Consider the following 12,314-nt stretch of genomic DNA (forward strand, 5'->3'; position numbering starts at 1 on the left):
TTTAAAAATCATATTAGTCTATTTCATATTTTTAATAATTAATAATTAATTAATCACGTACTAATCTATTAATATATTTTCCGCGCGGAATAAGTTATCTTATTCTCTTTATAACGAACTTGGCCTAAGAAGTGCTAGGATCGTAATCGCAAGTTTGGATTATATTTGGCTTGCGAGCCCGTTGGAGTTAAGTCATTGTCTCTTAAACGGAAACATCAACTCAGATCTCAGCTTGATAAAAAAAACTTAAACAAGCCGAGCCAACCATAACTTCTCGAGTTGAGCAAGCTAACAAGTTATGAGTTTTTGTCTGCCCTAGACAAACACAAACATTTTAAGGGCAGGTCAATAACAAAGTAAGTAATTGGTTATTAGATGTTTACCTATATATTATACAAGTTATTTTATGTTAAGTTATTAATTATATTTTCATGTAAGGCCTAACCTTTATTTATCACTTCTAATCTATTCGCCAATCATGGAGGTTCAGCCACACACACCATGCAGCCAGGCTGCCCGTGCAAGCCGTCATCTAATTAGTTGCCCGTGCTTCTCTCTCCTCGCAATATCTCTTCTAACTGTATAGAAAATCCTACATCAGCGACTAACAGTAAGCTAATGTTTCTTACTGCACTTGCCCTATTATTGGTCGATGTAGATCCCAACCGTTGATTCATGCCTAGGAGCAGATTTAACGTGGAGCGGCAAGGCTCGAGTCCTCGCTACCCCTGTTAAAGCCTTTAGAGTCCCACGAAGACCTCTCTAAAATTCTATGGCAAGAATTAATAGAAACAAGGGCTAAAACTTTATCTAACTTGTTCAGACCTCTCTAATCTCGTTGGCTATATCCGTCACTGTTCATGCCCTCTTCGTGGGCCACTATCTCCTAAACCTACTGCTTCTGTTCATACCCACGCTACATACATGTTCCATCGCATATTCACATTACGGATTGATTATCCATCTAATTAATCACTGAGCAAACGATTGTAATATCCTCTATTAGCTATTAAGCTTGAGTTTTTTTTTCATTGATATGTGCCAAGTAGTATTTCAGCTATCATCACTGATCGTCCAATCCCTTCTCCAAAGTTATTTTCAGCCCACGTTATTTCTCTTTTGCGTACTTGTCAGTTAAAATTTAAATTGTTAATCTTAAGTTTTGAGTAAATTTTTATGTTTTCCATTATAATTTATTTTTCAGTCTTCGCTTTTAGACCACTAAGAATATGCATATAATTTTTTCACATAATAATTTTTCTTTGTAAATATGTCGTTTGATTTTTTTCTCCAAACAATCCAAACAATTAACCTCTTTGATTCTCTATGCTGTAGATGAATGTGCTGATGAAAATCATTTTCTACTGCGACAAGCTGGCAATGAACTCTCCTGGACAAAAACAGGTAATTATGGCCATAACTTGCTGGAATCACAAGATACTCCTGTAGCTATGGGGACAGCAAGAGCAGTAATTTAATGGAGAGTACAATGCTGCTATCGCACTCCATTCTCTTGTCCAATGGCACCGCCGACACTTAAAAGCCCCAAACTCGGACAAACCACTCCTCGAGTTAGGTCGATTTTTCATCACAGCTCAGCTCGTAAGCCGTACATAACCACACAGGCTTCACCGCACATACGGATTGATTATCTTCAGTGAAGGTTAAATTTTTGCCCCGGGTCCACTGGCCAGTGAGCCAATCCGCAGCATCAGTATCCTGTACTACATGCGTCATTGCAAGGATCTAGTAAGAAAAACTTTACATCTGTTGCTAGAGAGCCCCACGGGAAAAGCTGAACGATCGCTTTGTTCTTATACCCGCGTCACCTTTTTCTCCCTTCCATCCACCTTTGCGTCCTTGTCCTCATCTCCTTCCCTCCTCCTCCATAGCCATAGGATGCCGTCACAGGCTCACAGTGAGGCAGCAGCAGTTCATTCTTGGTGAGCTGCAGCAGAGCCACTACCTGTTGTCACTGGAGGTCAGTTCAGTTCAGTTCAGCTCACTCACCTCACTGGCTACCAGTGCCTTTACTTGTGTTCTTGGAAATCTTCCTTTCTTCTATGTTACTCTTGCCCTCTTTCAATGTGCGGGGTGCGCACACTCAATCTTCTTCTCGTTTGGTGGTTGGGAAAACGATGGGGAAATCTAGAGCTTGGGCTAATGGATTTGGAGCTACTTAGATGGTGATGTTTTTGGCTTAGTTGCTTATCTGCACTTACATGCATGCATATTGCAGAAATCACTCTTGTTAAACTGCTGGTGCGTAAATTCTAAACCCCTCTTAATGAAATTTGGCCACCCAGCTTGGGAAAGGCCCAGCAAAAAATAAACTGCTGGTGCTCCTAGGAATCCTGTCTTCTTGTTTCACCCTTGGAGCCCTTTTTGGGTTTTCGCCATCAGTTTTAGCTGATGTGCCATTTTCACTTCCTGCTGCACAGAAGGAAGTTATTGATTCTGAATACTTCCAGTGGGTTTAGAGTTAGACTTCTGAGTTTGGACTGCTTGTCAGTGCCTTCATCTTTTCTGTAATCTTCTTCTCTTCCCTCTTTGCGAACTGTCTCTTGTCTAGATTTAGGTGTAGTGAATTGGCAGAATAAGTCTAAATAGATGTTGTGAGGGTGGTCCACCACTCTCATTTAGCAATACAACTTCGTTCAGAGGTTTTAAGATTTGTATTCAAGTTGTTCAAAAGAGTACTTGCATTAGGTGATATCCTGTGGCATAAATGCCATCCAAATAGGCCCTAAGATTGTCGAGGCAAAGCAGAAGCATTTCATTTTATAGGTGTTTAAAGTACTTCAGTTCTTTTGACTTCTGAGAGGACGTACCTGAGTCACATAAATGCCTTTGTACCATCTGGTTTTAATTGCATCGGTTGATGACGCTTCTGCATCAAAGTGATAGGTTCAATGTCAATGAACTTTCACTATTGGAGCTGACAGAGAAGCTAAAAGTTGACGGGCAATTCTGTTAAAATTTGTTTAAAGAAACTATATGCCGTATTTTGCCAACAACTTTACCTTTTGGAGTAAGTGGTGGGTGCAAAGAGAATGGAACAAAATACGCTTCACTATATCCTTTACTTTCTTTTTGAGTTGAGCGTCGCTTTCTGCATTGAAAGGCAAAGGATATTGTGGTCCACCGATGAAGAAGCTGACTAATCATGCATAATGGACTAGTTAATGATACTGGCCAATTTCTATTAAGATTATACATTGTTACCCAACGTTCATTGGTTAACAAAATACAGGAATTTGCAATCATGGTATAAAAAAATTAATGCTAGTAAGTGACATGTATGACACAATTATATAAATTCCAGACTTCCAGTGTACCAAAATAGAACTTGATATCAGATATGTAACTTGGAACAGTTTTGCATAGAAGATTTGATACATACATGCTGCTGATATTTAGTTTCTTAATAGATTACCTCATTACCACCCAAGGAAATGTTCCATCTGTATCCACCTTTTGCACATTTTGGTGCGAATATATCTTGTTAATATTTCCATTGCTTAATTTTTAGGGGGCTTAGAATATTTATAGATACTTAGTATCTCATTGATGGATAATAAAACATGGCTTTGGAGAAAGAAATCCTCCGAAAGGACAATTTCAACGAAGAACAAAGCCAATATATCTGAGAGGGAACAGGAGGTACATCACTTAGCTCTTTAAAATTAAGAAGCCTTCTGAATTATCATATCTTCCTATCTGGATCTTCAACTTTCCTTTCCCTGCAGAAGGAGAAGATTGCACGGTTAGAGAGATCCTTGCAATGCTTAAATGAAAAGCTTTCATATGCTCAAGCTGAATGCGTGGAGAAGGACGCTATTTTAGCTAAGCAAGCAAAAGTGGCTGAAGAAGCAATATTAGGTAGAAACTCTACTCACTTTTCTCTAACCCATACATGTTCATGTTTCATAACTATTTAAGCATATGTTTGTTCCATCCTAGAAGTGAGATGGACACCTGCAAGTAGGCACATTCATTGACAATTGAAAGTTCTGCAATTAACGTATTGGTTAAAACTATTTTAGGTTGGGAGAAAGCTGAAGCTGAAGCGGTAGCTATTAAGACACAACTTGATGATACTCTAGACCAGAAAGCTGCAATTGAGCAAAGGATTTGCCATCTTGATGAGGCTCTAAATGTTGCAATGGTAGAGAGGGAGTTATTGATAAAGGACACTGCTAAAATGATTTCTCATGAGCAAGTTAAAGTTGAGAAGCTAGAAGGAGATGTAGTAGAGAAAATAAACATAATTGCTAGCTTGGATTCTGATAATAGGCAACTTTCTGAAATGCTCTCAATGAAAGAGAAAATGATCTCAGAGTTAACTGAAGCAAAGGCAGTGATAGAGTCAAATTTCAAGATCCTTTCGGGAAAGCTAGAGTCAGCAGACAAATTGAATTCTTCTCTTAGATATGAGGTTTGCATGCTGCAGAAGCAACTTGATATTCGAAGTGAGGAAAGGAAAGTTAATCTGAAATCTGCTGATGCTGCACATAAACAACATCTTGAGAGCGTAAAAAAGATTACAAAACTTGAAGCAGAATGCCAGAGATTGCGTTCAATGGTACGTAAAAGGTTACCAGGCCCTGCTGCCATTGCTAAAATGAGAAGTGAAGTTGAAACAGTGGGTAACAATTCAGTAGTAACTAGGACGAGAAGGTTCAATTCTACAACAAATCTGGTGCAGAACTCCTACCATGCATCACATGAAAGCTCTTCATTGCTTGCAAGACTGCATGCAATGGAAGATAAAAATAAGAGTATGAAGGAATCTCTTTCTATTAAGGAGGGTGAACTCCAGTATTCCCAGACCATGCTTGCTCGCACAACCTCTAAACTTTCCCAAGTTGAAGCCCAGCTTGAGGAGTTATCAAGAGGTCGGGTTGCAACAGAATTAGTAAAAAGCAGTCCTACAGTGGTTGAGAACCCTCTTTCATCAATCTCTGAGGACGGTTGCAATGAAGATAATATCAGCTGCTCAAGCTCATGGGCGTCTGCCTTGATTTCTGAACTGGAACACTTCAAGAAGGGGAAGCTGAGGACACCATCTTGTAAGAGTACCGGAGTATCAGACTTGAGTTTCATGGACGACTTTGAAGAGATAGAAAAGTTAGCATTGATATGTGATGCAAAAACTACAGAATCGTATGATTCAAAGAGGGAGAGCAGAGAATTATCAGGGAAAGAGCTGGTAACAGTTGATGGTCCCAGCGAAACATCTAACCAGCTTCATCAGCACAAGATTGAGAAGGCAGTCCTGAAGTTGATAGAACTTATTGAGGGAGTTATCCAGAGATCATCAAAAGATTATAGTAGCGCTGTTGTGCTGCCTGGTGGCAGTGAGGGCGATCACTCTAACACGTTGACAGACTATGTTGCCCGTGCATTCCTGTGGAAAACGTCAGAACTTATTTCTGTACTACAAAATTTCGTTCTTGGGTGTAACGAGCTTTTGTATGGGGGTACTGATGTTGAAAGATTTGTGCTTGAAGTCAATATCACACTAGACTGGATAATCAGCCACTGCTTTTCACTCCAAGATGTATCAGACATGAGGGAGGCTATTATAAATAATTTGGAGTTAAATAACAGTTCTGGACTAGAAGTTGTTCCAGTAATTAAGCATACAGGATTCCAAACAACAGATGGCATGTGTGAACCCAGGACACCTAACAAGATGCAGATGTCAATAGTATCCGTATCAAGCTTAATGGATATTGGATGTAGAGATGATGACGACGCAAGAACTTTAACAAATAAAGCACCAGTCTCTAAATGTCAGGAATCAGATGGAAAAGCTTCAACGCTACGAGCAGAACTTAATGCATTGAAAGAAACAGGAAAAATAATGGCACATGGTGTCAATGGTGAATCGACAATCAGTGAACTAGGGAAACCATCCAACTATGACATAAACAAGGGATATCAACATGGAGTGTCTTCTCTTGAATCCAAGCTTCAGCTAGAACGGTAATTCTCTCAGCTATATACTTTCCATCGGTCATAGTATTATGCCTAATGCAGTCCTCTGTAAACAGTTGCCCTGCTAAAGAAGGTACAAAATATGTTTGTAGGAATGAAGAGCAGCATGTACAGATGGTAAGATCTACGTTATTTTACCTCTTGAGTCTTGACATTGTTAGATTGTTATTCTGGAACTTGCCTTTGTACTTTGCAATGTACTCTCTTTTTTTTTTGACATCATTAACTTTTGGATCTAAGTTTGACCGTTTGTCTTATTCAAATTTTTTATCCAAATATGCAAAAGTATAAGTCATACTTAAAGTTTCTATAATAATAAATCAAATCATAACAAAACAATTAATAATTATATAATTTTTAAATAAGACAAATCATCAACATAAACCTAAAAGTCAACGGTGTCAAATAAAAAAACAAAGGGAGTAGTTGTTATTTCATTTGAAGACCGTGCCACATATTTGTGCATTAGGGCGTGCAATAATTTAATTCCCATCTAGTATTGCTACACTTTTTTTTTCCTGAAGACAGTATGTTTCACATTTGAGATCATCAATATCATGTGATAGGATCCACCAACCACCTTGTGCTATGAACCTGTGATCCATAAAACTGATAGTTGTAACTGAGATGCCAAGAAGATTACAGCATATACAGTATGTGGGTTCCAGTGAATTGTTTCTTGATTTTACCCATTCACTCTGCATGGTCTTGCCCTTTTTTAATTTTATCTGGATTTTGTGGGGGGTAGCATGAATGTTTTGAAGGATCTTTTCTTTACAAGTAATTACCTTCATTACATGTTTACCATTCAATCCGTTTTGAAGTTTAACTTTCCCCTTTGTGTCTATAGCAGCTGGAGATCTCAACAGCGTCAGACAAGCTTATCGAGTGTCAGGAGACAATCCTAAACCTGGGAAAGCAACTGAAAGCACTTGCATCTCCAAAGGATGCAATCCTTTTTGACAAAGTGGTTCATACTTCAGTTCAGTCCGAGCGAAAGCCCCGGTCTCAGTCACTAAATGATATGCTAGCCATGGACGATGGAGGATTCGACTGCCTCAGCTCCCCCAAAACCAAAGAGATCATATGTGCAGAGCTAAGGTCACGGCATGAAAGAAGCTGTTCTGTCGACAACGGAGGTGATGATTCAGTAACATGCAGTTCCCACCCAATGCCGGTGGTGCCACTAGCGAAACCTTGCCGCGTGGATGGAGCTTGCAAGGCTGTAGCACTTGTGCCGAGCAAGCAGAAGGGGAACACCAACTTGCTGAAGAGGATTCTGACGGGAAGGAGAAAGGAGGCCATGGCCAAGCCAAATGTTGCCGTGGGTGCTTAGCTGACAGAAGCGACGTCAACTCTACACATGCATTTGTATACTTCCCTTTCCGCTGTAAATTAACTAATTAAGCGTGACCGATTTGATTGGTCGTTGAGCTCTGTCCTTTTGATCAATTTTAGTAAGAACAATTGAAGTTTATATGTAATAAGCCGTATGTATTAGTGTGCTCTGCGACGTTTCCGGCAAAATTGTGCTGTTGCTGGAGGCCATGGATCTACATCCGCTTTGATTTCCCGTGCAAGAGAAACAACAAATCCTACCGTTTCAAACGTGCGGAGGCCATGTGATCTCCGCATGCGTGTCTATGCTATCCTAGCATTTCTGCAGCGGGAGTCCACCCAGAGGAGGAGCAGCGGCCAGATGTGGAACAGGTTGAGGTTTTTGCGTTAAAGCGGAAGACAAATTTTAGAGTTTCACCACTGACCTCATCTCGATCGTGCTCGGAGTCGCGTAAGCGTAGCGTCCCGGAGTCCCGGACTCCCGGTTCGTCGGCGCGAGCGATCCCGCACCGCCGCGGTCGCGCGGCGCCGGCTTCCGCGAGGCCAAGCGTGCGCCGCCGAAGGGTTGCGCAAGCGCGGAGGGGATCGGTTTCGGAGGAAGGATCCGGCGGACGGCGGTAGCCGGCGGGGTGCGCGATGAAATCTGTTGCGGTGGACGCATCGCCTACGCGTGGTTGGCCCGGTTTTTCCCACGATTTTCTGGGCCAACACATTGATACTGGGCCTCCATTAATCGAAGGCCTACTACTGTTCAAAGTTTAACTGGGCCAGATTATTGTTTTAGAATGCGAGGAGAAAGCTGAAACATTGAGATCGTGTGTGTTACGGAATAATTATCTCTTGGAGAGATAAATTTATTTTCTGGTAGACCAACTTGAATCAGTTTTAGCGATAAATTTGGTCTTATCTTTAGTTTCTCTACTGTAAATAGAGGAGTAGGTTGCAATTATTATACATAATATTGATAATAAAGAGGAAACTCTACTTTTTCACCTATTCGGACATCTAGGGATGGTCGAAAAAAACCAAATAACATATTTTCAAATAAAAAATAATTTAGAAATAAAACTTTTATATACGTGTTTTTAACAGTCTAAAAGTTAAGCTAAAAAATAAATTATGATAAAAAACTCTAAATCTACTCTAAATTTAAAGCTCAAAATTTAAATTTTGGCTTCTAAACTTAAACACGAGTGAAAAGATGGACCGTTATATCTTCTTATACATGTGATTGCAAATGAAAAAAATATGAATAAAATTTTTATATACGTATTTTAAGCAATCTAAAAGCAAGTCTGATGAATAAACTACAATAAAAAACCCTCAACAACCCAAAATCTACTATAAATGTAAGATTCAAAATTTAAATTTTCGCTAATAAACAGCAAAGACGAAAAACGGGCCATTACATCTTATGCCTATTAATTTGTGGGAGGAAAGAGAGAGCATATTTGAGCGATTCGTCAACGCAGCCATTCTGCAACATTGAGTATAACGAAGTTTCTCACGTACAAGAAGGATCCCGTACACAACTACACAAGCATGGACGAACCCCATTCCATCAAATACAAAAGTTAAGTACGAGATGAGTGAAGGAGCCGACCTAGCTACATTCTCTGCAGTAAAAAGGCATCAGCTGGGGGCCTCTGCGCAAGGGAGAGAGCCTGAGCGGGCGGTACACGACAGGACGGGACCTGCCGCCTGTGCGACACGGCCCAACCCAAGCAGCAGCCACAGCCAGCCATGCATACGCATGGGCGCCCACCACCTGCATCGTCGTCGTCGCCGCCGGCCGTCGTCGTTTTCCAAGCGCACGCCCATGCGCCCCGAGCCTGCTCTTCTTTGAACCGGAAAAGCTACCCCCGCGGCCTGTGCGAGTCTCGGAAAAGAGCGACAAAAGCGCGCACCGCATTCGCACGCATCACGCATTCATTCCACGGCGCGCGCGCGCGGCCCCCTCCGGTGACTGATGCCCGCGGCGGCGGGGCCAGTGCCATCCGGCGCAGTGCAACGCTGCGACTCGCTGCGGCGTTGCCTCCCCTGCTCCGATCGATCGACGGGAAGCGCGCAACGCCTTGGCCTCACGCGCGTGTCTCTTTTAACGGTTCCGCACTAATCCCAGCTACGCCTACACCTCGGTTGGTCGGTTGGTTGGTTGGTTGGTTGAGAGAAATTCTTCTTCCCACGAGCGGCGAGCGCGCGTGACGATCCACACCGGCGCCGGCTGCCCGGGCCCTGACCTCTCTCTCTTTCCGCCCATCTTTTCCGGGGTTCTTGTTGTTCAACCAGACAACACGAGAGCAGTGGAAAACTGTTGCTGATCCATCCAAGCAACACGTTGTGTGTGTGTGGAATATACTTAGCTACTACTAGCTCGATCGCCGTACGTGCATGTGGCAAGTACAACAACTTGCGAGTTGCTGGGTTTTTGCAGCGCTCAATCTCGAGGGTACAATCACTAAACAGGGTAAATGTGCTTCTGTCTGCAGTCTGCTTCACCTTTGACCAGCCGGACCAATGTTGCAACTGTACCTTGCAGTAGATAATTTTAGGACTAGTGATCTACACAGAAACTTAGGTTGGTCAATGTGTCGAATCAATGGAACAATCGCCTGCTGCCTTACTGTTTAAACCTCATTATCTGTACATAAGGGTTAGCTAGTGATCTACAGAACCACAGTCTGTATAGTAGTACTCCTATCTCTTTATTGATACAGTACGTAGTAACAGTACCATACAAACTCTGAAGCTCAAAATTATTGTCATACGAAGCATGCACGTTTGATGCCATTATGAGTATGATGTCACTCTAGATGTTTAAAGGAGGGGGACGAGGAGCGTATAAAGCTGGAGCAGAGAAGGGTTGCTCAGGCCATGGTATAATTGGCTCATAAAGCCTGAACATGCGTAGGCTACAAGCATAGACATGATTAATTTGCAGTGTGCAAAAATGTCAGGCCCTGAACTTCACTTTAGGATACATGAGTAGTACTATGTACGTATTACGTACTGCTACTTCACTTACGTAGAGAATATATACGATTCGGATCTTAAAGATGATCGACGTATCTGCAGGACATCCATATTATACTCGCTAGCTATGCATGATTCTGATCTTCGACGGACTCCAACCTAAGCCGACATACTTATGTAAAACCAAACAAGTGGCCCAAACTGCTAATTGAGTATGAATATTTCAATGTTAAAAAATGTGACCGGATTACATGCACTTTCTTCCACGTGTTAACAAAGCTTAATTAAGGATCATAATGAAAATCTAATGGACCGAAGTTTACAGATTCTCTGGTCCCCTCCAAAGTTTCGGATGCCATTATCTCAGCATAAGTCCGCCATAATATGACATTCCTAGTATAAGGTTTTACTATATTTTTTTCAACGGTGCCACGTAAGCAACAAAACATTTAATTGATAATTAAAATAGTTTGTACAATACATCATTTTATTTTGGTGTTTCATAAGTAATACATGCGAGAAACAAGTTGCATTGGAAACAGTTTAAACATAGTTTTATCTAGATAAAACTCATTTTATCTCTCTTCATTAAATACTTTGTCACCTCATCAAAAGCAATGGCGTGACACTATATTTAATATTTAATAGGAATGAAACTTCATTGAGTTTTCGTTCACTTAGCTTTATTAGTTTGTAAGAGTAAATAGTAGTAATAAAAACCCTAAACACTTGTTTTAAAATACCACATAAGTATGATAAGGTGAAGTCGAAAAGAGAGAAGAGGAGTTATACCTCAAGAAGGAGCCATCTCCACACAAACCTTAAAAGAAGGGAGAGAAAAATTGAAGGTTGGATAGTGCAAACAGATAAAATAAAAATTTTAGGGTTAGCATACCAGAGTTATTGCATATGTAGCACATTATGGATTTTTCTAAAAAAATATATATATTTATTGGTTTTAGGAGTATATACACACTCGAGAAAAAAAAAGTAACAATATGCATCTACTGTGCCGCAGAGACGTACCACCAGCACCCATGCACCTGCCACTGCCGTTGGCCGATGTCACGCAACTATCCCGTGGCATTGGCCTGGGCCTCTCATATCGTAATTAGTATCGTAAGACATTTTATCTTTTTTTAATTATTATTTAATAAGTATATAATATATATGTGTTTAAATTTATTACATATGAATCTAGACTGACATCTTAAAATGGAGGGAGTAGAATATACATGATGCAGTATCGGTGGCACAGTGCCACACAGTTGGAATACGCTACCACACGGTAGGAAAGTGGTATTGTGTTGTGCCGCGTGTTGAGGACACAGCACCTGTAATGATGTATTGCACATATATAATTTTTGCAATTTAGGGTCACACATATATACATATAAAATGAGAAAAAATATATCTTCAATTTTTTCGCATATTTTACATACTACCTCTTACATGATAAATAATTTACATGAACATAATTAGAGGCGGGAACTACCACTTTTATAAAGTTTGGTGTAATACATAGTCCTTTTTTTACTTGTTATTCAGGAGATCATTACATGTAAAAATGCAAACTATATTTATATATTTTTACCATTACATTTGTATATATTCATACAAAGTAGTATAAGATAATAATTTAATTCTCTTGAAAAATCTTAGAGCAATTTTACAGAAGGTACGTACCATGAGATACCAAAATTTACATTAAAATTTTGGTAGTTTTCAGTACCTACTACTCAAGTACAGTAAAATTGCTCAAAATCTTAATATCCTATCTATGCGAGTGATAATTTTCCAGAAAGTTTGTTTGCACATTTCAAACTGTATATGTAAATTTGAGAATGGTCACAAATATTGTGTCATTTCGGCGATTGACACAATCTCCATAGAATTAATTTAACTGTTAGTTGCTATCAAAATACATCCATAAAAGATAAAACTCAACAACAACAATATTATATATGTAAAATTTTTATAAATAAATCCGCATGATCAAT

The 12,314-nt window shown here is 40.2% G+C and overlaps 1 protein-coding gene and 1 long non-coding RNA gene across 8 annotated transcripts; one reads left to right on the top strand and one right to left on the bottom strand.

The window, feature by feature from the left end:
* Window positions 1-1,342: 1,342 nt before the first annotated feature.
* LOC102710116 lies at window positions 1,343-7,981 on the bottom strand. Of its 5 annotated transcripts, none has more exons than XR_423453.3 (5): window positions 7,767-7,981; window positions 3,668-3,743; window positions 3,024-3,112; window positions 2,832-2,890; window positions 1,343-2,746 (listed from the first exon to the last, which is right to left on the bottom strand). It is a non-coding gene; the product is annotated as an uncharacterized LOC102710116 (long non-coding RNA). The 5 variants fall into 5 exon arrangements; XR_005811613.1 differs by having other exon boundaries at window positions 3,024-3,160; XR_001550128.2 differs by having other exon boundaries at window positions 1,343-2,430; window positions 3,024-3,743.
* LOC102710297 (filament-like plant protein 7) lies at window positions 1,907-7,594 on the top strand. 3 transcript variants are annotated; one of them, XM_006652856.3, is made up of 6 exons: window positions 1,907-1,981; window positions 3,533-3,663; window positions 3,750-3,882; window positions 4,047-5,991; window positions 6,060-6,120; window positions 6,854-7,594. In XM_006652856.3, the coding sequence occupies exons 2-6, from the start codon at window positions 3,571-3,573 to the stop codon at window positions 7,337-7,339; spliced, it is 2,718 nt and encodes a 905-aa protein (XP_006652919.1). In that variant the 5' UTR covers window positions 1,907-1,981; window positions 3,533-3,570; the 3' UTR covers window positions 7,340-7,594. The 3 variants fall into 3 exon arrangements, with proteins under 3 accessions (XP_006652919.1, XP_015692036.1, XP_015692037.1); XM_015836550.2 differs by lacking the exon at window positions 1,907-1,981 and having other exon boundaries at window positions 3,558-3,663; window positions 6,857-7,594; XM_015836551.2 differs by lacking the exon at window positions 1,907-1,981 and having other exon boundaries at window positions 3,558-3,663; window positions 6,096-6,120.
* Window positions 7,982-12,314: the final 4,333 nt, after the last annotated feature.

Source organism: Oryza brachyantha, chromosome 4, assembly GCF_000231095.2.
Source record: "Oryza brachyantha chromosome 4, ObraRS2, whole genome shotgun sequence".
NCBI classification, from domain to species: domain Eukaryota; kingdom Viridiplantae; phylum Streptophyta; class Magnoliopsida; order Poales; family Poaceae; genus Oryza; species Oryza brachyantha.

Coding starts and splice junctions, on each gene's coding strand:
- LOC102710297 (XM_006652856.3), top strand. CDS start 3,571: ATGGATAATAAAACATGGCTTTGGAGAAAGAAATCCTCCGAAAGGACA. Junction 3,664..3,749: donor TATCTGAGAGGGAACAGGAG/GTACATCACTTA, acceptor CTTTCCCTGCAG/AAGGAGAAGATTGCACGGTT. Junction 3,883..4,046: donor GGCTGAAGAAGCAATATTAG/GTAGAAACTCTA, acceptor AAACTATTTTAG/GTTGGGAGAAAGCTGAAGCT.